At 41.0% G+C, this 21,640-nt stretch overlaps 1 protein-coding gene across 2 annotated transcripts in view; it reads left to right on the top strand.

Annotated features, from left to right (window-relative positions):
* AMPH (amphiphysin) overlaps positions 1 to 21,640 on the top strand; it is a 183,361-nt gene that overhangs the window by 144,353 nt on the left and 17,368 nt on the right. For both annotated transcript variants that reach the window (XM_033862882.2, XM_073809541.1), the window contains exons 14-17: positions 1,490 to 1,513; positions 4,348 to 4,380; positions 8,408 to 8,464; positions 13,176 to 13,301. In XM_033862882.2, coding sequence (XP_033718773.1) covers positions 1,490 to 1,513; positions 4,348 to 4,380; positions 8,408 to 8,464; positions 13,176 to 13,301 — 240 coding nt within the window. The remainder of the gene's footprint in view (positions 1 to 1,489; positions 1,514 to 4,347; positions 4,381 to 8,407; positions 8,465 to 13,175; positions 13,302 to 21,640) is intronic.

A 21,640-nucleotide genomic window follows, 5' to 3' on the forward strand; every position in this document is an offset into this window, starting at 1 on the left:
ATATGACTTTGAGCAACTTCTACTAAAACTCTTTAAGCCTCAGTTATTCTCATCTGTAAAATAAGGGTAATGACGCCGACCTCAGAGGGTTGTGTGAGGATTAGAGATAGTATTTGTAGAATATTTAGCCCAATGTCTAGCATGTGTCAATACAAGGTAGATATTACTGTTCATGTTATGTATTCAGCTACTCTGATGTACAAGGATGAATACCTCCAGAATTTAAACTTAAGAATAAAACACAATCAGGCTGTTGTGGTGGTGACATCTGTGCAATTAAGAAAATGACTGCACCCACATAGAGCCTCACATCCCTTGGGGTAGGACCGTGGTCTACCCCTTTCTTAGAGAAGCCCTTGGTCACGTGGTCTTAAGAAATCAACTTGAGTTCACATTTTCTTCTTTTTTAGTGAGACAGCAACAGGAAAGTTGGGTAGATTTAACTATTCATGAGCCTGATCTTTTGAGGCGACATTGCTACTTTCTTCCCTTAAAACAGAAAGATGACTATCCCCTTCCCTTCCACAGGAGCTTAAAGCATCATGGAAAGCTCTCAAGAGAAGAGCTAAAAAATGTTGAACGAAAACATCTTTTCTAGGGAGCTGGTTTTACTTGGATATTTGCAAAAAGGGATACATGGATTGACATTCAGAACACTGGAAAATTCTAGCCTCAACTTTGTGTTAATTTTTTTTAAAGATTAGGAGGACAACGCTAATTTTGGTTATTCCAATATTTCATATGTTTAGTTGGAGCTATTACACACCTTACGTTCCCTAGCTGGGAAGGGTATAGAGAGGCTAAAAGTACCATCTAGAAGGAACGCTGACTAATTCAGAGGACAGACCTGCTAGGAATGGTAATGATGACAAGATTGTAAGACGGAAGCTCCCTGGGCATAATAGCTGACATTTCTTGATCTTATCTCCTCAGTGTTATTTCTTTGTGTGCAGACAAGTCTTCTAGGTTGCGGGGGGAACAAGAGGAAAATCCTTCAGGCAGGCAGAGTGGTTAGTCTGTCGGATCATCTTCCATGCAAACACCACTTCAAAGGCAGAACCAAGGGCAGGATGAGTTTGGGAAAGATTTTATTCTGACACTGTATCAGAGCACATGATGCTGTGTGATTCTGTGGCTGCTAATGCTTTATCTTATCCTGGTCTCCTCAGGCTTGCTTCTTTATTTGAAACTTTTCATTTCAGAGTCTGCTAAAGCAAAAGTCATGTAATAGCCGTAAAACGTCCTTGTTGGTATTAGTAAATGACAGAGGCATTTTTCATGTTTCAATTGTATAGTCTTAGCAATAGTGGAATAAAACTCATTCCTATTATAAAACAAGTTGCAAAACTTCATATGAAACCAATAAAAGCCAAAGTCTTCAGCAGTATGTAGACTTTGGACAGCCTGGGATTTTACTGTGCTACGGAATTTTCTTCTCTTGCCATACGATTATGCTTATTTCTTCTTCTTCTTTTTTTTACTCATATAGACAAGCACTGATTTGGTACAACCGGTAGGTAAATATCCAGAAAATTCTGGATTTTTTCGGTACTTAATATGCATTGTATATGTGGTATATTATCTAGAATGAGCTCTTTTTTTATTTCTTATGGCATTGTTAGTCACAGATTTAGCCTTAAACCATTTAATTTAAATACTTTCTAGCTTTGTGTAGCTGGTGCTACCCTACTGAAGAGCTTTGTGTTTTTCATCAAATCTTACCATGATCTATTTCATCTTATGTTTTTTTTTTTTCCTTTGCTTTTCTGCACACTCTAAAGACTGATTCTTCAAAAAGTCTTTCCCTGTGTAACCTGATCATGGAGGAACCTCCAGACAGTGGGTTGACCGAAGAAATTCAAAGATCTCAGATTGATTTAGGTGCAATTATTTGGGGCCCTGATGCTAGTACAGACAGTGTCAGCCAGGAAATTACCCAAGGTGGGTCGCAGGAAGACTCTGCATGTCTCTCCAAAGCGGAGCAGGAACTGGGATTTTCCACCGGGATACTTCCTGCTGCTGGCTGGCACACTGTAGCTGGACAGGGTGAGCATGGTCTGGGGGCAGCTGCTCCACGTGGAGAAGAACAAATGCCCCCAAATCCCATGCCTGGTGCTGCTTGTTTGGAGATGGCGCATCCTTGCGATCTACCTGACTCAGAGATACCAGCCGTGGAAACTGGTGGCCTGGTCAAAGAAAGTCAAGAAGATGTTAAAAAGTCAGAAGAAGAAGAAGGAAAACAGAAGATAGAAGATTCTGTCTGGGCAGGTGTGGAGACATATGAAAAGGTAGAGGCTGGAGCTCTTGGTGTCAAGGCCCTAGGAGGGACAGAGGAATTTGAAGAGAGAGGATGTACAGGAAACAGAGTAGTAGATCTTTTTAAGACAGTAGGAAAGCAAGACCAGGAGACCTTAAAAAGCAATGAAGAGGAAACTAAGAAAGATCTAAGTGCTGGGTATAAGGAAAGTGTAAAGACCAATGAAAAGTATCTTGAGAAAATTGACATATTTGAAAAAGACGTGGAAAGTGTAGACAGAGCAGATGAGTTGAGTGACAGAGACCAAGGGCTAGATGAAGGGATTCAAGTAGTAATAAATAATTGTGAAATTATAGAGGGATCTGGAGCTAACCCTGCCAATCACACAGATATTTTGAATCCGCCTCTCCATACTGACTCTATATCTAATCCTGAAGATGCCAGCACAGAGGAATGGTTCTTAGCTGGAAAAAACATAAAGAAAAATGTAATTGACCCTCCTAACCATGATAAAATGTATCACTCAGCACAGGGCAGTGCAGATGCTGAAGAGATGCAGTGTGAGGCTGTGTTACATGCGCCTGGAAGTAACAGAGATGGAAATCAGTCTGTTGTTTTATCGATAAAACATGAAGCAGCAGCTCAGTCTAGGAGAGATCTTAATTATGCTCTGGGAACTAATGCAAACAGAAGAGATTGGTGTTTGTGTAAGGCCGAAGATTCATTAATAGAGGAACCTGAAAGTACAGTGACTGGGAACTGTAGCCATACCATTAACTTGCCAAAAATTGCAAAACCAGACTCTTGGGGGACAGATCCAGGCCAAATCTGGCAGCCAAGCTTGGATTCAGCAGTGAATAATACGGATATATTGGAATTCTCTGGTATACCAGATGGCCAAGCAAGTGGATTTGCCAGTTGCCTTGATTCTATTAGTCACTGGCCTATCAGAGATACGGGAGGCTTAGATAATTGCTGGGAACATTTAGACACAGTTGGGAGCAAGAAAGGGCTGGAGGTGGACTTACTAGCAGAGGTATGTGGGGAACAAGCCATTGCTAGCCGTGGGGAACAGAGTCAAGAGATAGCTAGACCATTGGTTATGGGAACCTCCCAGAATGTTAGCACCGACAGTTCCACTAGTCCCCAAGACAATGACACCAACAACTCAGATTTATCTGAAGATGAAATTGCTAACCAGAGATATGGATTGTTGTACCAAGAAATAGAGGCTGATAAAGAAGAGGTACTTACCCCAGTATGTAGTGTAGACTAGCCAAAGACTTTTGTAGGTTCTGTTTTTCCTAATGTTTCTCACCGACTTCATCATCCATCACTATCTTCTCCAAGATCTGCTTCATCTCCTTGACAGATTGTCATGTACCTCTTGAAATCTGTGCAAACCAAACACAAAATAGGTTGACAAAACAAACAAACAAAAATCCCCCGGAACAACAACACAAAAAGCAGAATGATGGTGTTGGAAACTAATGAGTGTCTACTTTACCATCCTATTTACTCTATTTGTTCTTTCTACTTTCACTTTTGTTGTTCAAGCACTAAATATATATATAAAACAGACAGATTTACTGTTCCTAAAGTGGTTCTACCCCGGTAAAAACACATGAAATGTTTCTACCCAGGCCCATGGAAGCTATAAAATCTCATAATAGCTGTTCATCAAAATGATGTATTTAAAAAAAAAAAAAAAAAAAAAAAAAAAATGATGTATTTAGAGAAATACTGGAAATGCTTCCAGATTCTATGGATGGCTAAAAAATCGAGCTATTTAACCACTCATGGCTCTTGTCTGGAATCATGTTCTCATTATTGAGAAAGTGGGCTTTGGTTAGCCCTGAGCCACATACCAGCAATAATTGTAAAAATAATGTTGTTCTTTTTTTTGTCAGCCTATTTAAAATAATACAGTATGGCCTTTTCCATTTCCTAAGCATTTTCATGCACAGCAGCCTTTTGTATTATTTTAAAATTTACAGTGGTTTTTACTTTCCCACTTGTCTAGTAGACATTTACCAATCCTACAAAAGTAATGAAAAAAATAACGTACTCTGATTCCCATTTCTGTTTAGGCTTCTGGAGGTCCATTTAATGGATTCACCCAGGTAAGAAATCAATTTGCTGGCAAATTCCATCTGTTGAGAATGATGCAAATCTGAAAAATGTGGACCTCTGCTTGCTGGGATAGCATAATGTTTAAGTACATCAGCATAAAATTTGAGCCCACTTCTTGTGAATTCAGTAATGGAAACAGTAATAGGAGCAATGTTGCAGCGTTGTTGTGAAGATTAAATGAAATGTGAACGTAGAGATTTAGCCCAGCAGCCTAGCACATACTAAGTGCTCCTTGACTCTAGTTAGCTCTTGTTAATATTATTAGCTCTACCATGGAATTCTGATGATGCCTCCACTAGAAATGAGAAGTTGTCTTTATCTGAGAGATCTCCTAGGTTCAGCTGTTGGAAAAGAGGAGATAGGATTGTTTTGAACTAATGAGATGGATCTTCAGACAATATAAGAGATTTTTAGGAGCCTCCTTCTAAATATTTATCTAAGAGTCATACTACGCGGAACCTTATTTCTTCAGTGGTTCTTCAGGAAGGAACCACTGGAAGATCAGAAACTGTAGGTTGGCTCTGACCAATAAGACGTGCCACACAGTGGACTGTCCCATTCACTGTATATGTCCCAACAGATGGACAGTGTAACCCATGTGAAAGGCAGGCCACGTGGCTGTCAAGTTCATGGAATAAGTTCTGAAAACCTCTTCAAGGGAGACTTCAAATATCTGCTTGTCTGTGATGAGTGCTTTTTCTCAGAATATTAGACATGAACAATTTTGAATTTTAACATTCAGAATTTCTCCATTTAAAAGTTTGACTACTTTCCCCCATGTTACCTATAAAAAGAGAAGACCCACTGACTCACACACCTACACCCAAATACAGATAACACACAAACGCACAGAGAGATGATAACATGTCTCTTCCATAGAAGAGAACTCCTTTGAAAGGTCGGGTCATGAGAATTCATTTCTTATTTTTTAAGTTTGTATTTATCACTTATAAATGCACATAGTTTAAAGAGTAACAACATTTTATAAGGTTTTTTTTTAAATTTAAAAACTTCAGACCGTCTTACATCCCCTGATTTCCTGCTTCTTAGAGGAAAATACTTTCACACCTTGTAGCAGATTCTCTGATTTCACCCCCATATGTGTGCATGACTTTCTTCTAATGCTCCTTCTTGATTTCCGAAGCATTAGCTATGGACTTATCTCTCTGGAAGATGAGGACTTAAAGCGCTTTCAACCTGCTGTGGCCACAGTTCACATCTCTCTGTGCTTCCTGTCCTTCCACTGATGTCATAGACAGCCAGCCAATCATTGGTGGTATTATCAGGATGCTATAGACGCTCTTAGTGCTCAAGTCATGAAGTTTACATTTCCTTTTATGCCAACGTTTTTTTTCCTTTGAGGAAATAATTGTAGGGTCTTGTTTGTTAGCATGTTGGTTTGTTTGCTTAGTTTTCTAGGTACTTATTACTAATTCAACCCCATACTCTGTGGTTATAGAAATCTCCTCTCGTTTTGTTTAAAACATTAAACATTCTTTAAGTTTCATCCTCCTGAAGGTTGAAGCTATCCTTCTGGATGGCTCCAGCCTGACCTGGGGATTCCATGGCTACAACTTGCTGCTACGGCTATTGTCACAGGGTCTCCCATCACGTCTACTGTGGGGATTGCCTCACCTGTCTTCTGTCCATCCACTCTTTTCAGGACACAGATTGTCCTCATTTGGGGCTAAATTCCTCATTTGGGTAGAGCACATCCTCCAGTAGCTTGCTGAGAAAGTGTGCGCAAGAAGCATGTATTTGTGACCTTCTTTGTTTGAAAATATTTGTGTTCCCATGTACATAATGGACTGTAAGTTTGGATATTATATTACAAGTTGTAAACTGTTTTCCTTTAGAATTTTGGAGCCATTGCTCCACCCGATTCTACCTCCTAGCCTTGCCACTGAGAAATTGTCATTTTGATTCTTGATCTTTTGTAAGAAACCCTCTCTCTTTCTCTCTCTCTCTCTGCTCCCTTATGTACCCCTCCCACCTTCTTCTTCTCTTTCTTTCTGGAAGTCTGTGTAATCTTTATACCCCAGTGATTCTAGGATTTTACAATGATGTACTGTGGTCTGAGTCTATTTTCATACATTGTACTGGGCCCTTTTAATCTAAGACTGTGTCTTTCAGTTTGGGGGACTTTTTCTTCCTGATGATTTCTTTTGCTTTCTTTTGTTTTCTCATTCTGTAACCCTTCTCTTTTTCATATGCTGGCTTCTTGAGCTCGTCTTCTAATTAATTCTTTCTCTTTGCTTTTCCCTTTTCTCTTTCTCTGCTTTCCAACTGTTCCAACAGATTTTTCACTTCTATATATTTTTTTAATTTCCAAGAGCTCTTTTTGTTTACTGACTATTTGGTTTTTAATAACATCCTCTTCTTGTGTCATGAATACAGCATCTTCCATTATATTTCCAAGGGTATTAATAATAATAATTTTCAAAGGGCTTTTCCCCCCTGTAAAGTCTTTGTTTCTTCCACTCTTTTAAACCTATTCGGTCTCCCTTTAATATTTGAAACTTTTCTTAAATGTTTGTTAATCTTGGCTGTCTCCTCGTATTTCATGAGAGGGGGACACTGAAAAGCTGAGAGACTTGTACAAGTAGGTAGGGCTCATTGACTATGGGTATTGTTGTAGGATTCTGTTGTAGGATTATCTTTCCTGTTGAGGAATTCCTAGTGTCAGATTCTTTAGGCTTTTTTTTTTTTTTCTTGAGCTGGTCATATTTCCCTGGGAAGACTCTTCTGGTCTCCTGTCTGGGTATGTGCAGGGGTGCAGGGGTACAAGCCTGGCTGCCAGTGTAATGGGAGTTGAATGGGGAAGAAGTTGGGAGAGGAGGAGCCCATGTCTAAATATTTATTATGTAAATTTTCATTTAATCCTGCTGCTTTCCTAACATGCCTGTGTGTCCCCCAGTCCAGAGACCCTCTGTTTCAGCCTCTGAAAATAATCTCAAGTCGGGGGTGGAAAGGGTATTGCTTGGTTTTCAGGTAGATGAGAGTATCTCTAGGTCTAAGTACTTTTTAATAGACTTCCAACCAGTTCATCTGTCTTTAGCAGCATCCTAATTTCCATTTCCTGTGGTCCCCATCTTTCTAATTCTTGATCCATTGGGATTTATGACTAATAAATTGGCTTGCTTTTTGGCATTCCTTACATCAACTTAAGGTACAGATGTTTTTGGTTCCCCAAGTTACCTACTGTTCGTTCATTTGCTTTTCAGTTTCAGAATTTTGTTGATGTTGTTTTTGTTCCCATTCTTTTTACCCTTATGGGTTTATGCCTTTAAAAATTAATTTTCTTATTGTTATTTAGTTTGGATTCTGGAGGTAATTGCCTGTGTTCAATCCACCATCTTTAACCAAATGTCACTGGCTCATCTTTTCTGTTGGGGAACCATTGATGTTTAATTCTTTGGGGATTTCTTTGGTCAGATTACCCAGGAAAGATTCTTTCAGTCTCCTGTTTGGAGGGTATAAGTCTGGCTACCTGATGAAGATTCTCCTAGAGATCACTGTTCCCTGAGATTTCCTCCACCTTGATTTTTTTAGGATTCGTATCCTGAATGAATATATTGTATACAGTTTTTAAGTTATGGCTCATAATTAACTCATAGAAGTCACACTTCAGTGATATAGTAAGATTAAGGTTCCAACATTTTAAAACGTTTAAATTTGTAGCTTAGATCCATTAAATTCTAACTTGATGTTGATGTCTAGAGGAGAAGCTGCAGACCAAAGATGCCTCTGAAGACACTGCCCTTTACATAATGTCTCTCATCAGATCATTGAATTCTGCTAGCTCAGGTTTCTATGTAGAATAACTGCTGGCAAAAAATTATCTCTGCATGTTTTGCTTTTCTGATTTAAATAAAAAGAGACTAAAAGAACTTTATAATGTATTTATTGACACAATTCATGTGAGCTAATTTATATGATACCTTTGTTGTTGCTTTTTTGGCAAATTACCTGAAACCCTAATAATTTTGAATATTCTACTTTATTCCCAATTTTCAGCCGCAGGACACTACATTATTCACGATGCAGACAGACCAGGATATGATCTGTAACTTGGTAAGCTGATTTTGGTTTGTGTTTTGGGGATGTTGTTAGTTACCACCAAATGATCCAAGGTTGATCTTTGTAGGTTATTTAGAGCCTGAAATCCAGCGTGTGGTTTCTGTAGCCCCTCTTTTCTAGAAAATGAGAAGGAGAGCTTCCGAAAAATCTCAATGTGACTTTGAATGTGGCTGCTTCTGTTTATAAAGGCACAGTGATCCCAGCAAAAATCAGTCTCTTAATTACGGGCTTCAGTGGAACACAGTCTATCCATCAAGGACATGGGTGTTTCTTTTTTTTTTTTAATTAAAAAATAAATAAATTTATTTATTTATCTGGCTGCGTTGGGTCTTCGTTGCTGCGCGCGGGCTTTCTCTAGTTGCAGTGAGCGGGTGCTCTCTTCGTTGCGGTGTGCGGGCTTCTCATTGCGGTGGCTTCTCTTGTGTGGAGCACGGGCTCTAGGCGCGCGGCCTCAGTAGTTGTGGCTCGCGGGCTCTAGAGCGCAGGCTCAGTAGTTGTGGCGCATGGGCTTAGTTGCTCCCCGGCATGTGGGATCTTCCCGGACCGGGGAACGAACCTGTACATGGGTGTTTCTGAGTGACTGTACCTTATGCTACGGGACTGACGATGAAGTTGCCTCGAGAATTCATGCTTGAAAGTAGATCCTTGCTTTTCCTTGAACCGGAAGCTACCTCATTTCTCATGTCCTCCCTTCATTTTGTGAGTTGTAGAAGGAAGTAATGCACAGTAGAGGTAGGATTCCTACTTTACTGTCAAATGAGATGAGAGAAAAGCTTAGCTGGGGAGTGAGGAGGCAGAAGGGTTACTCTGGGGGTTAGAGGAGATTCTTACAAACTCAGTTATCATGGGAAACGTTTTTAGCAGCAGCTTACTCGTCAAGTTGAATGAAGAGACCTTGAGTGACATCACTGAGAGCTTCCCAGTGCTATACTACAGGGGTTTGGGCTCTTTGAGGATTAGTTCATGGTTATGTGTAGCACACTGGTTTTCCCGTGGGAATGGCGTAGGATTATCCCAGCTTCTGGCTTTCATTTTGGAAACTTAGAATTGGGTTTAAGGAGAAGGAATTTTTCCTTTCAGGTGATTTCACTTCTAAGTAAGGATTTCTGCTCCGGGAAGTTTGTCTTCAAGGCTAATTTGATATTTTTCAAAGGCAAGTGTTTCTCTAGCACCTTGTCCGGAGGTTGTTGTACTTTTGCCTTTTGGGTAACCAGATAAAAAGGTGGAGCCTGTGAGGCCTGCAAATAAAGATTTCAATGTTTAAAATTCAGATTATATTGATGTTAATAATGGAGAGAGAGAGAGACCTCCATTTCATGGTCATTGGTGGTTTTCAGTCTGGGGTGCTGATGGGTGCTGGAGGATGAGATTTTTAATTACCAGTTGAGAATGGGTTAAGAAAAACGGAGGGACCCTGGTATAAACGAAAAGGCAATGGGTCATCATTAAATTCACACCTATTACTCTTGCAAATTCCTGGCATAGAATCCAGTGGTTTTTAAGTTTCTCTGAACATCTCTCTACCCCCTACAGCTGGTTCCAGGAGCTTCCATTGCCTGCCCTCCCCTTCTCTTTTTACGTGTTCTCTGAAGCAGACTTCTTGCACCTTCTTTCCATTGGGGAACTTAACTTCGTCATTCCCAGCATTGTAGATGCTGCTGGGGTTGCCCTGTGGGGAACTGGGAATCGCAGTGACCCTCTCCCACTGAGCTGTGATTATATGGGATCTTCCCGGGAGCAGGGCAGTGTCCCGACATGGGTTCATTGACTGGTCTGAGCAAGGTGGAGGCTGCAGTTGGTAGTCAACTGCACATCTCCCCAGTCTGCATCTTATGGCCCCACGGGACATCCCTTGTGTACAAGTTTAAACCTTTTTGAATCTGCAAACCCTGCCCTGGGCTCAGGGTTGCCTCCATGGCCCTTTGAAGTTCTCAATAAATTAGCTCTCCCCAGTTTGGAGAAGCAGGATCATAAGGTAGTCGCCATATTGGAATGTGACTGGACCCTTAACTCCATTCTCCCAACCCATCTCTTCTTCCTCTGCATTGACCTTCTTTCTAGCTTATCACAGAGGATGCCGGAACATGTGCACCAAAGTTACACTACTCGTTTTGTTCTAAAACAATTCCATTTCTGAGTCTCAGCGTTAAACCATTGTGGCATCCTGCTGTCAGTAATAAATATAGAGTATACCTCTCCTCTGAATGTATAATGGTCTGTACTCCAGCAAACAATAGCAAGTCCTTACCAGTCCTTATGGCATGGTATCAACCCACTTGCAATGCTTGTCAGGGGAGGCTTCTTATAGAAAAAAAAGTGGTTGAAACAGGGCACAATTCCTACAGGACTACTCTGAGATCTTTCTACAAGATGTTGTTCACAATTTACCTTTGTTTCTCTTTCTATCTTGACAAAACATCTTCAATTTTACATTATCTTAGAAGAATTAGGAAAGTGGTTTCTATTTCCGGAGTTGAGTAGCTGATTTTATGTGCAAACATGCTGTCACGCTTCAGCCTTACTCATCATTCAGTGAGTTCCATTTGTCCCCCTAGAATTTAAGTTGTTAAGTGTGTAATGCTATATTATAATATTCGGTGTGATATTATAAATAGAGAAAAATGTTGTGACTCGTAGGACATAACCCGTCTCTCCTCCCCTTCATACTTTGCTTCCATTGAGTCATTGTCTGACCTCAGCAAGGAGACGCCATTGAACTTATTCATGAAATCACCCTAGTTATTCTCGCCATATGTAAAACTTCAGAATTTCCTCGCACTTCCAAGAAACCCAGCCTCTGATGCAAATATGTTTTCATTTTAAGTTATCTCTGTGTTTGGTTTTCTGGGTTTTTTCTTAATGTGCACAGATATATTTATTTGATACACGTTTTGAAACTTCTCTTGACCCCTCATCCTCCATTGCAGACTCAGCTCGCCAGGGGACAGCCATCAGCCTATGGGTTTCTTGCTCTTCGTCAAATTACCCTTCCTATCCTTGTTGTGTAGGTCATCTGATACCATTCTCTCATAGCAAATCACCTCGACTTCCAAAATGGTTAGATCATACTCTGAGAGCTTACAGTAGCTCTTTGCTGCAAGGAAGACTCAGTCCATTATGAAGATAATTCCTTTTGAACAATACAAGAGAAATCTTTCCCCATAAAGGACTCCTGAGAGTAGATGAGAGTGAATTTTATCTCATTCTTTCTTAAAAATTGTGTCTGATCACCCCTTAAAGGTTATAAAAGCCCATAAAAATATCAAACCTCTGTACATTGATCTCCCTAAGTGTCCTTTCATTTTATGAAGCCCTTTCAAGAGAAGGGTGGTATGACCTTGGTATGCGTCACAGTGGAGGTTTTGGTGGAGGGCACAAGACAAATATTTTGCGTATTTATCCAACAGCAGGCTATCGTTATTTTCTATAATCTCAGCATAACTTCTCCATCACTTCCCCATGCAGCTTGCCATGTGCACCAGCTTCGGTGGACATATGGGAGAGCTAGAGATGGCTTTTGATTGCTCATGGCGAATGTCTGAGGGAAGTTACTGATTCCTCCAAAGGAAGTATTTATTGGAGACTCCGTACTCCTCTAGGAAAACGCTTTTAAACTTTCTTATGGTTTAAATGCCCTAATAGAAAATGATCTTAAAGTGCCCTACAGTGGCCATCCATTTAGTGAAATAGTCATGCTAAGTAGTGTGTTTACATTAATCTATAAATCAAAAGAGAGGAAACAATTTCAGTAGCCGTGGTAACTTGCATCGGCTGTGCTGTTTTTCATAGCCTGTTGTTATTTAATCATGCTAATTTTAAAACTCAAAAAATCTGGAGGTAAGAGATGCCAGAGGCTTGATTCAGCATATAATTGGAATCAGGAGGGTGTCTGTGTGTAGGGGTCACAGTGGGAAGAAAAGACCTCACTCTTATCCACACAAGTAGAAGAGTCTAATTGGTACCACAGAGAATACTGCCTGTGGTTCCCTAAAGAATTAGTTTCTTATATGAAAAAAAAACACAAAAAACTGATGGCTAAGGATTTTGTTGGAGGGAAAAGTGGAATAAGGGAACGAACAAAATGTAAGGCAGCCAAGTATCTATGACTGTGGTGTCTCCTTGCCAGGTGGTTGGATCTACTCCTCCCAGCTGGGGCAGTTGCGCAGTAACTTCATAGTGACCTTTTCATGCACCTTAATGCGTTTTGATCTGAGTATTGGGATGGCCCCTCATTTTTTTGGTTGCATTGCATATCAACAGAGTGGGGAGGTCCCAGATTTGTGTTTCCGTGAGCTCTTCCCTACTCCTTCCAATTTCCAAAAGTGGGAGCTCCTAGGATCTCTCCTCTCTCTGCTCAGTAGTAGAAAGTACCGTTTCAGGATCTCTTATAGATGACTTAAGGAAGTGAATACTCAGAATGTTGAAAGTAAGTAAAATGAGTAGCCAAAATGGTAAGTCTTTTTGCCCAACTTCAAGGGATATAACAGTGCTTGGTGATGGTAATGTGAAGCTTAATGAGAGTTTATTCCTAGACTTTTCAGTTGTGTAAAGACCCATTATGCCTAATGTGCGGGTTTTTTCCAGCACAGATTTAATGAAGCTAATTGCCTGTAGGATGACGAAGAAAATCGTAATTGTCCAGTATTCCGTCATGTTATCTGTTCACTTGTTGAATCTTTTTCCTCTAATCCTCAAACCATCAAAGGCTGAACCTGAACAGGCTCCGCCCACAGAGCCGAAAGCAGAGGAGCCCCCAGCTGCTGTACCACCTGCTGCCGGGCTGGACCTTGGACTTGACACCCAGGCTGAGGAGCCAGTGGAGGGGGCAGAGGTGAGCGCCACCTCCCTTCCACCCTCCCCCCGCCTCCCCTGCCATTAGCTGTGCTCATCTCATCATCCCATTTCTCCCTTCTCATTCATGTACCGCTTGGACCAAATCACCTGCGTATCTGTCATGGCTCCCCACGTTCAAATGGCCTTTACTCCTTTGACAGGGAAACTGCATATTGTTTTTTTTTTAAGGAAGGTATCCAGAGACCTGCTCTTACACTGTCATGTAGCCACAGGCTTGGTTCTCAAAAAAGGGTGCCTTGGTTCTTTCTGATAACTCTCCCATTCATGGTCAATAGGTTGTAATAACTCACAGATAACCAGACTTGTTAATGCTCCGCCCCACCTGTGATGGCTGGAGATGGGCCTTCCATTAGGGACTAACCTGCAGATGATAGACAGAAGGGTCATCACCTTGTTGGTTGTGTCTACACGTTGATTTCTTACAATATTAGTTTTGTAGGTTGGTGAAGGCCCCAGGAGGGACTGAAATCCTATATTAGAAATCCTTGAATCTATAAAGCCTTCTATGGGAACAACTATTTGCTCAAAGTCAAGTCTGGTGCTGGCTGTTATAGCACAAGAGAGCTTGAGGATGTATTTTGTGCAAGAGTGGAGACTCCTTTGTCTGCCTGGAACCCTTCTCTGACCTGCTCCTTTCAGCCACACACCACACCACATCGAAAACCGGGATGGGCTCTATATGCACCCTATTGACTTGGATAAGTTAACACATGTGAAAGTGTAGAATGATACCAAGGAAAATTTACCAGGGCAGTGTACCAAAGTTTCCCAGGGAGAGTGAACAATAGTTTACTTATGAAATGCAGTTAAAATATCTCCCAAGAATTTCAATCAGGGTACCCTACAGCCTTCCCAGAATCTGTACAAAGAGAGAGACCAGGCTTCCCTGGTGGCGCAGTGGTTGAGAGTCTGCCTGCCGATGCAGGGGGCGTGGGTTCGTGCCCCGGTCCAGGAAGATCCCACATGCTGCGGAGCGGCTGGGCCCGTGAGCCATGGCCGCTGAGCCTGTGCGTCCGGAGCCTGTGCTCCGCAGCGGGAGAGGCCACAACAGTGAGAGGCCCGCGTAACGCAAAAATAAAAAAAAAAAAGAAGAGGTAGACCAATCTCCCTATTCCCAAAATAACATTGCCTAAGTGAGATAACTAGAGAAATAAAAGCTATATTTTTGCTGTCAGTGCCCTAGGTTGTTTTACTGGGAAAAGGGTAGGTCATCTGTCAAATGTATTATTTATTAACAGAGTAGAAAAAATAAATAATAGGGCAAGATAGTGATGCAAAATACAAATTAAGAATTACTCAAGAAAAATGATCGTATTTTCCATGTAAAGGTACACAGTTGGACCAAGTTTTGTAAGGAAAACAAGACTGTGTTCTGCTAGACTGAGTCCCTCCTAAAAAGGCTGTTTGCACAGATTGTAGACTGGGAAGTGCTGAGGTGCTGTGCTCCAGTGTCCGGGATTTTTCTTCTTAACTCTCATTCCCAGATTCGCAGGTGATCTTAGGAACTCAGTGCAGACGGAGCATTTTCAGTTGGTGTCAGATCTCTCCACTCAGCTTAGGATGATTTAAATAACAAAGGAAGGGAAAGAGACAATTGAATGTTCGAATGCTGTTACAATTAAGAAGAAAATTGATTTTAAAAAGAATATGGACCATGCCAGGGAGTTAGAAAGATATTGATTAGGTTCAGATACTGATTTAGAAATGGCTTCAGTTCTGAAAGGTTGTCATCAAATTTCTATTTTGAAGAGCAGCACAGACTCCATCTTTACCAGTGCTTTTTTAAAATTAATTTTTGTTGGAGTAGAGTTGATTTACAATGTGTGTGTGTGTTACTTTCTGCTGTACAGCAAAGTGAATCAGTTATACATACACATGTATCCACTCTTTTTTAGATTCTGTTCCCATATGGGTCATTACAGAGTATTGAGTAGAGTTACCTATGCTATATAGCAGTTATCTATTTTATATATAGTAGTGTATACCAGTGTTTTTAAACCCAGTTGATTCAGTGCCCCAGACTATTCAGTGTAAGGCTTAATGACGTCAACGCCCATGGTTTTGAGCAAAGGTATGCTGGGTTTGACAGTAGGGTGGAGATGTGAAATAGACAAGCTCATGTGTTAAATACAGACTCGAACATTGATCCTCTAATGGCCGTGACCACATAACCTCTCATACCCATCCTTACTTTAACAAACTTATATAAGTAGGTTTTGTTTTCTCAAAGTCTAAGTTCCTTGGTTTTCCAATGAAGAATCTGAGTAGCTACCCATTATCAAGTACCTATTGTGTCGTACCTACTACATATATAAAGATGTATAAAAGAATTATAATCTTTTAAATCAAGGGTGGTGTTAAAAATATTTAGCAAACTGTATGGTATAAGCATCAACCATTACTAGAACGGGCTTCCCTCATGTTGGGGAAGGAGATGTTTGGAAGAATTCTTTTTTTAAAAAAGATATTTATTCATTTGGCTGCGTTGGGTCTTAGTTGTGGCACATGGGATCTTTGTTGCGGCACGCGGGCTTTTCTCTAGCTGTGGTGCGTGGGCTCCAGAGCACACAGGCTCAGTAGTTGCCCCGCCGCATGTGGGATCTTAGGTCACTGACCAGGGATCAAACCCGCTTCCCTTGCATTGGAAGGCAGATTCTTAACCACTGGACCACCAGGGAAGTCCCTGGAAGAATTCTTCATTCTGAAAATGCTTGTCTCCTAAAGCTTATGTGAACTTTAGAGAATAGAAAATGTAGATTCCTTGTGAAATGCAAGGCAGTTTGGAGGATCTTATGAAGGATTCAGGCACCTGCTGAGATGCAGAGGTGATTAAGAACAGCAGGTCCTGAGCTGACCATGTGAGTCATCCTCTCTGAGAAGAAAAAGTTCAAGCAGTTGATTTCTCCACCCTCAAATGGACTAAAAAATAATAGTAAGAGAAGGCAGTTTCCAGCAGTTTGATTTGCCTAATACTCATCCGAAGTGGCTACTTTTCATGTTTTAAAATGGACACACTTGGATAAAGTCAGTTCTCCCCCCAAGTCCACCCTTCTACTTAAGAAAATAATCTCAGATAAAATGTGTTTTTGTTCTCTTAATGTAGGTTTATAGCTTCTTTTTTCTGGTCATAATTGAGATAATATTAGGGTTATTTTTTCTAAAGAAATCTGTCTTCTGTTGCTAGATGTGTGATATTTAGTTGTAAAGAGATGGAAATCCACACCGTGTCCCGAGCATTAATTAGAAGGTTGGCTGTGGGTGTCATCGGTCACGATGGGGTTGATGTGACCTTTTGAGGTCATCATTTTTGCTGCCGAAATGTCACCACACGGTTATTATTTCCAGTCTTGACAGAATGCATTTCGTATGAGGTGAAATTTGTGGTGTTTTGTTAAAAAAAAAAAAAGAGGCAAATGTAATTTCGAAAACAGGAAATTTGAGCAGCAGTTCACAAAGAAACCTCGGGCTCCCAAGAAAAGTTTAATTATTACATTTTTGTTTGTTGTCTCATTCCCCACCTAGCTTATATTGTTTTTAGTTTTTCCCTACAACACCAAATTTTACCAGTATATCTGCAGGATACGTTTTAAAAACCAACACTTGCTACCTCTTCTCCAGATGTTTCCATGTTATATAAGTACTGAAATTTTTCTTTAGAAAAAAAATCAATATTTGTTTAGAAATATATCAGAGAATTAGGTCAAAACCAGATAAAGATGATTTTTACCTACATTTATTTTATTTTCTTGCAGAGAATCCCTTCTAACTTTCTCTAAATTTCTGTCTGCTCCTATATTTTGCTCCAATGATGTGAAGTAGACCAATGTCTTTTTTCCCTATTATTTTTAAAGAAATAATGCAGTGTAATTAAATTTAGGGTTAACATTGTTTCCAAAACAAATAAATGGGGAAAAGATCGAGGTAGATATTTTTAGAATTTTAGAATTTTTAGAATAATTTTAGAATCCTGGAAGGTGAAACACTGACCCATTATTTGAGGAACTACTTTTGTGTTTCGTTTTTTGAACATTTCACCAAACTTAAGTTGACTTGTCAGGACCAATTTAAACCAACAACTATAGATAGATTGATGATAGATAGATAGATACATAGATACATAGATGGTAGCTGATAGGTAAACAGATAGATGATGATAGATAGATAGACAAATGATAGATAGTTAACTGATAGGTAAACAGATATAGATAGATTAGATAGATAGATGATAGATAAACAGATAGATGATGATAGATAGATAGGTAGACAGATGATAGATAACTGATAGGTAAACAGATATAGATAGATAGATAGATGATAGATAATAGGTAAACAGATAGATGATTTATAGATCATAGATAGGTAGATGGATAGGTAAATAGATACATAGATAGAGATATACACTATGGTCTATGAACTTCATCCTTCCAGGAATATTTCTATCTGTGTGTGTAGAATGCATGTACTAGTTTCCTCCTTCATTCAGCTGGTAGATATAGCTGAGTCCTCGCTAGATGTCTGGCTCTGTTCTGGGTCTGGGGGATACGATGATGCAGGCAGTAGATATGGCTCCTGCCGTCCTGGTTCACACAGACTGGTGCTGGGTGAGGCGTACATTACACAGTAGTCCAGGCATCCTTCTGTGATGGGCCTGTGTGTGGGCAACAGCATTGAGTTTTCTCCTTGTGCAGAGTGAACATGGGAGCTCAGGCTTCCACTGTGCCTCTAGATGTGAGCTCGGATCTGTCAGAGGAAGACCTGAGGAACAGAGGAAGCCAGCAATTTCTCGTCTGCCCTTCATTATCACAGAATTATGTCCACACGCGAAGTGCTCACTCTGAAGCATGCTTCACATTATAATGTATATAATTATATATGGATGTGGATATATATATGGCGATAGATAGATAGACGGACAGACAGATATGCATGTCTCGGAGATAGATGTACCTTTTTTACCTTTCTCAGAAAAAAATCACAGGAATGGTTATTTTCTCTGAGTTTGACTATATTCCTATCAGCAGCTAATTACATTCTCAGTGCCCTGCAGGCCAAACAAATAGCTGTTTCTTTTGTGTTCCGTGGCACCCAGCACAGAACTGGGTGAATAATACATGCCCAGTAAATTCTGAGTCATTGATTTGTTGACTGATTGACACTGTCATCTACTGATCCTGAAAGAGACTACAGCCAAAGCTGTTAAAATACCGATATTACATGGTCATTTTCTTTCTTTCAGTTTCCATTCAGATAATTGAATTTTTATACTTAGGAAAAGGAAGCTGCTTATTGTGATCAAAAACAGGGCCACCTTCCTCCTTATGCTGCACAGTGGCCTTGTGACATCTGAGCCCCAGTTGCCATAAATGTAAAATGGGATTAATGATAATTACCTTCAAAGTTTCTGGCAAGGGCTTGGAAATATTCCAGGTCACTAGTTTAGCACCTGACACGTAGATGTTCCTCCAACAGTGAGAGCTGGATAATATCATTATTGTCATCATCTTCACGATAAGTGGTTTCCTCCAAGATAAGCAGATGTAGATGAAAGCTGTACGCTGGGAAGGAGCTGGCCGCAGATGTGGAAGATAACAGCACCCCTTTCCCTTTTGTTGCACATTGATATTAAGGGACTTGATCTTATTTAGGTCCCCATCAGCGCAAATTTCCTCTTGGTTCCTAAAGAAGCTGCATCCCATCAAAATTCTTTGCCTTTTCTGAGAAGACTTCTTCTCTTCTAGGGACCTTCATATTGGGTCCATTGATAGGGAATGTTCCAACCTTCACTTCCAGGAAGATGTGGGCGTTCAGAGGCATGCAGCCTCCTTCAGGGGGGTGATAGAAGGAGCACACAGGCAGATGAGCTCCAGAGATGTATTCAGAGTTGACCCAAGTGGCCGGGCCGAGACCTTTCTTTCTCTCTACCACTGCAGCACATCACGGGGAAGAGATGGAGTTAGCCAGGGCTAAGATGAAGGTAGGTGGTGGAAACTCCCCACGCCTCACACCTCACAGAGCAGGTTGACCTGGGGTTGTCAGTTTCTATCTCTGGAAAATGGGGCCGTGGTTGTTTCCATATGTGGCTGTTATTAAGTATTCATTAACCACCTGCCAGCTGTTAGGCAGCACACACAAACATCTTCCCTGCTTTCTGGGGTCTCATATTCCAAAGCCCCTTCTTGCACAGACCCATGTGATGATTGTGGAATGTTATTATTTCTTCAGTGTTCTAATTACATGTGAACATGATCGTGAGGTTTCAGATTGTTCTTCCACTTTCGAGCAGCCATTTGTCGATGATGGGTGCCTAGTGATTTTTTAAGCGTTACTTTCGGCATGTGGTTTTTTTTCTTATTGAGGTGCAATTCACATAACATGAAATTAATCGATTTAAAGTGAAAAATTCGGTGGCTTTTGTACATTCCTAACGTACAACCACCACCTCTATCTCGTTCCGAAACACTTTCATCTCCCCAGGTTAAAACCCCATACCCATGGTCCCCCCCCTCCAGCCCCTGGGAACTGCCAATCTGCTTTCTGTCTCTATAGATTTATCTACCTTGGAGATTTCATATACATAGAACCATACAATATGTGACCTTTTGTGTCTGGCTTGGTGTATACTTTTTGGCACATGCTAAATCTAGTGCTTGAACTTGCTGTTTTTAACATGGCTTTGGTTGTAATTAACTTCCGGATAAAAACTCCCTTATTCTCTCTCAGTATTTACTGAGCTCAATGCATAAGCCCACGTTGATACCTTTCCTGGCCATCAGCCCGGTTGGGTAAGACCAACCCCCACCCTCCATCAATCTTGTCTATAAAAAGACAACTCTTTATAACACCCACCCCACCCTCCATCAATCCTAGTGTTACCCCAAACAGGATTTTGACTGGCAGAGCTTTGCAGATGTGTCTACAGGCTCAGGTCTCTCACTCTGTGGGTCCCAGTATCAAGGTTCATTTGGTCCATGGATAATATGGAACTGAATATTCAGACCAGCGTGTCTTATAGTTCTGCACCAGTTCTTACGCTTTCTTGTTCTGTTCATCCTCTCAACACCTCCAGGGTAGAAGGTCCTTTCCATGGACCTCTCCTCATTAGTGGACATGAGCTGAAACCGTAAGTGTGATCAGGAAAAAGTGCTTGACTTTGGATCAGAGATCCCTTCCTTTTCTCTTGCAAATTGAGTCTCAATGTTGCCAATATTGAGTCTCAACCAACCCAGGGGCTGCCTTAGAGAATTACTGTGTTTGGCCTGCAGTGAAAGGCAGTATGACTGAAACACCAAGAGAGTTAAGGCGCAGGCAACAGGACCATATTGTATGCTAATATTTGACATACATTATCTCACAGCAATCCTGTGAAGGAAGCATTTTTTTTTTTTTTTTTTTTTTTTTTTTGTGGTACACGGGCCTCTCACTGTTGTGGCCTCCCCCGTTACGGAGCACAGGCTCCGGACACGCAGGCTCAGCGGCCATGGCTCACGGGCCCAGCCGCTCTGCGGCATGTGGCATCTTCCCGGACCGGGGCACGAACCCGTGTCCCCTGCATCGGCAGGTGGACTCTCAACCACTGCGCCACCGGGGAAGCCCTGTGAAGGAAGCATTCTTTAGGTATCATTACTGCATTTTGCAGATTAAGGAAACTGAGACACAGAGTTTATGTGGTTTAAACCAAGATCACACACCCAGAAAGTGATGACATGAAATTCAAATCCTGACATTTTTAATCCATAGGTATTCATCTCATAACTACTCCAGATGCCGTATTTTTCAAAAGAGCAGGTTTTTATAAAAGTACATTTACAGACCAATCTAAAGCCAACAGGGTCACAACTGGGCTCAAATCCCTCCACGCTGACACCAGGACTTTCTCCAACCAATGCTTCGACTTGGTGCGTATTCCTGATGTGGAGCTGAAGGGTCAAAAAGAAATAGAAACGCTTGTAGAGCCCAACCTTGAGTTTCGCAGAGACAATGGGTATCCTAATCCTCCACTTTGGCTGCAAAGCAAGGGTCTAAGGGGATGTATTGGAAAGATCCCTGAATCAAGAGCCTGGAGACTCTTAGCTCCATGGCTCACCAGTGAGGTGGCCTTGGGAAATCATTTTCCCATTCTCTACCAGTTTTCTCATCTCTCCTTTACAAGTTGTGTTTGATACACACTATGTCCTCTTCCTACTCTCAGCAGTCTACAACTTACTACATTAAACAGTTAAGGATTTCCAACTCCTTTGTAATGAGAGCACCCTCGAATCATGTCTTATTCTCCAGCTTCTATTTGCTAGGCAAATGGGGCGACAGATCAGCATGGAG

This window comes from Tursiops truncatus, chromosome 9 (genome assembly GCF_011762595.2).
Source record: "Tursiops truncatus isolate mTurTru1 chromosome 9, mTurTru1.mat.Y, whole genome shotgun sequence".
Taxonomy (NCBI): Eukaryota; Metazoa; Chordata; class Mammalia; order Artiodactyla; family Delphinidae; genus Tursiops; species Tursiops truncatus.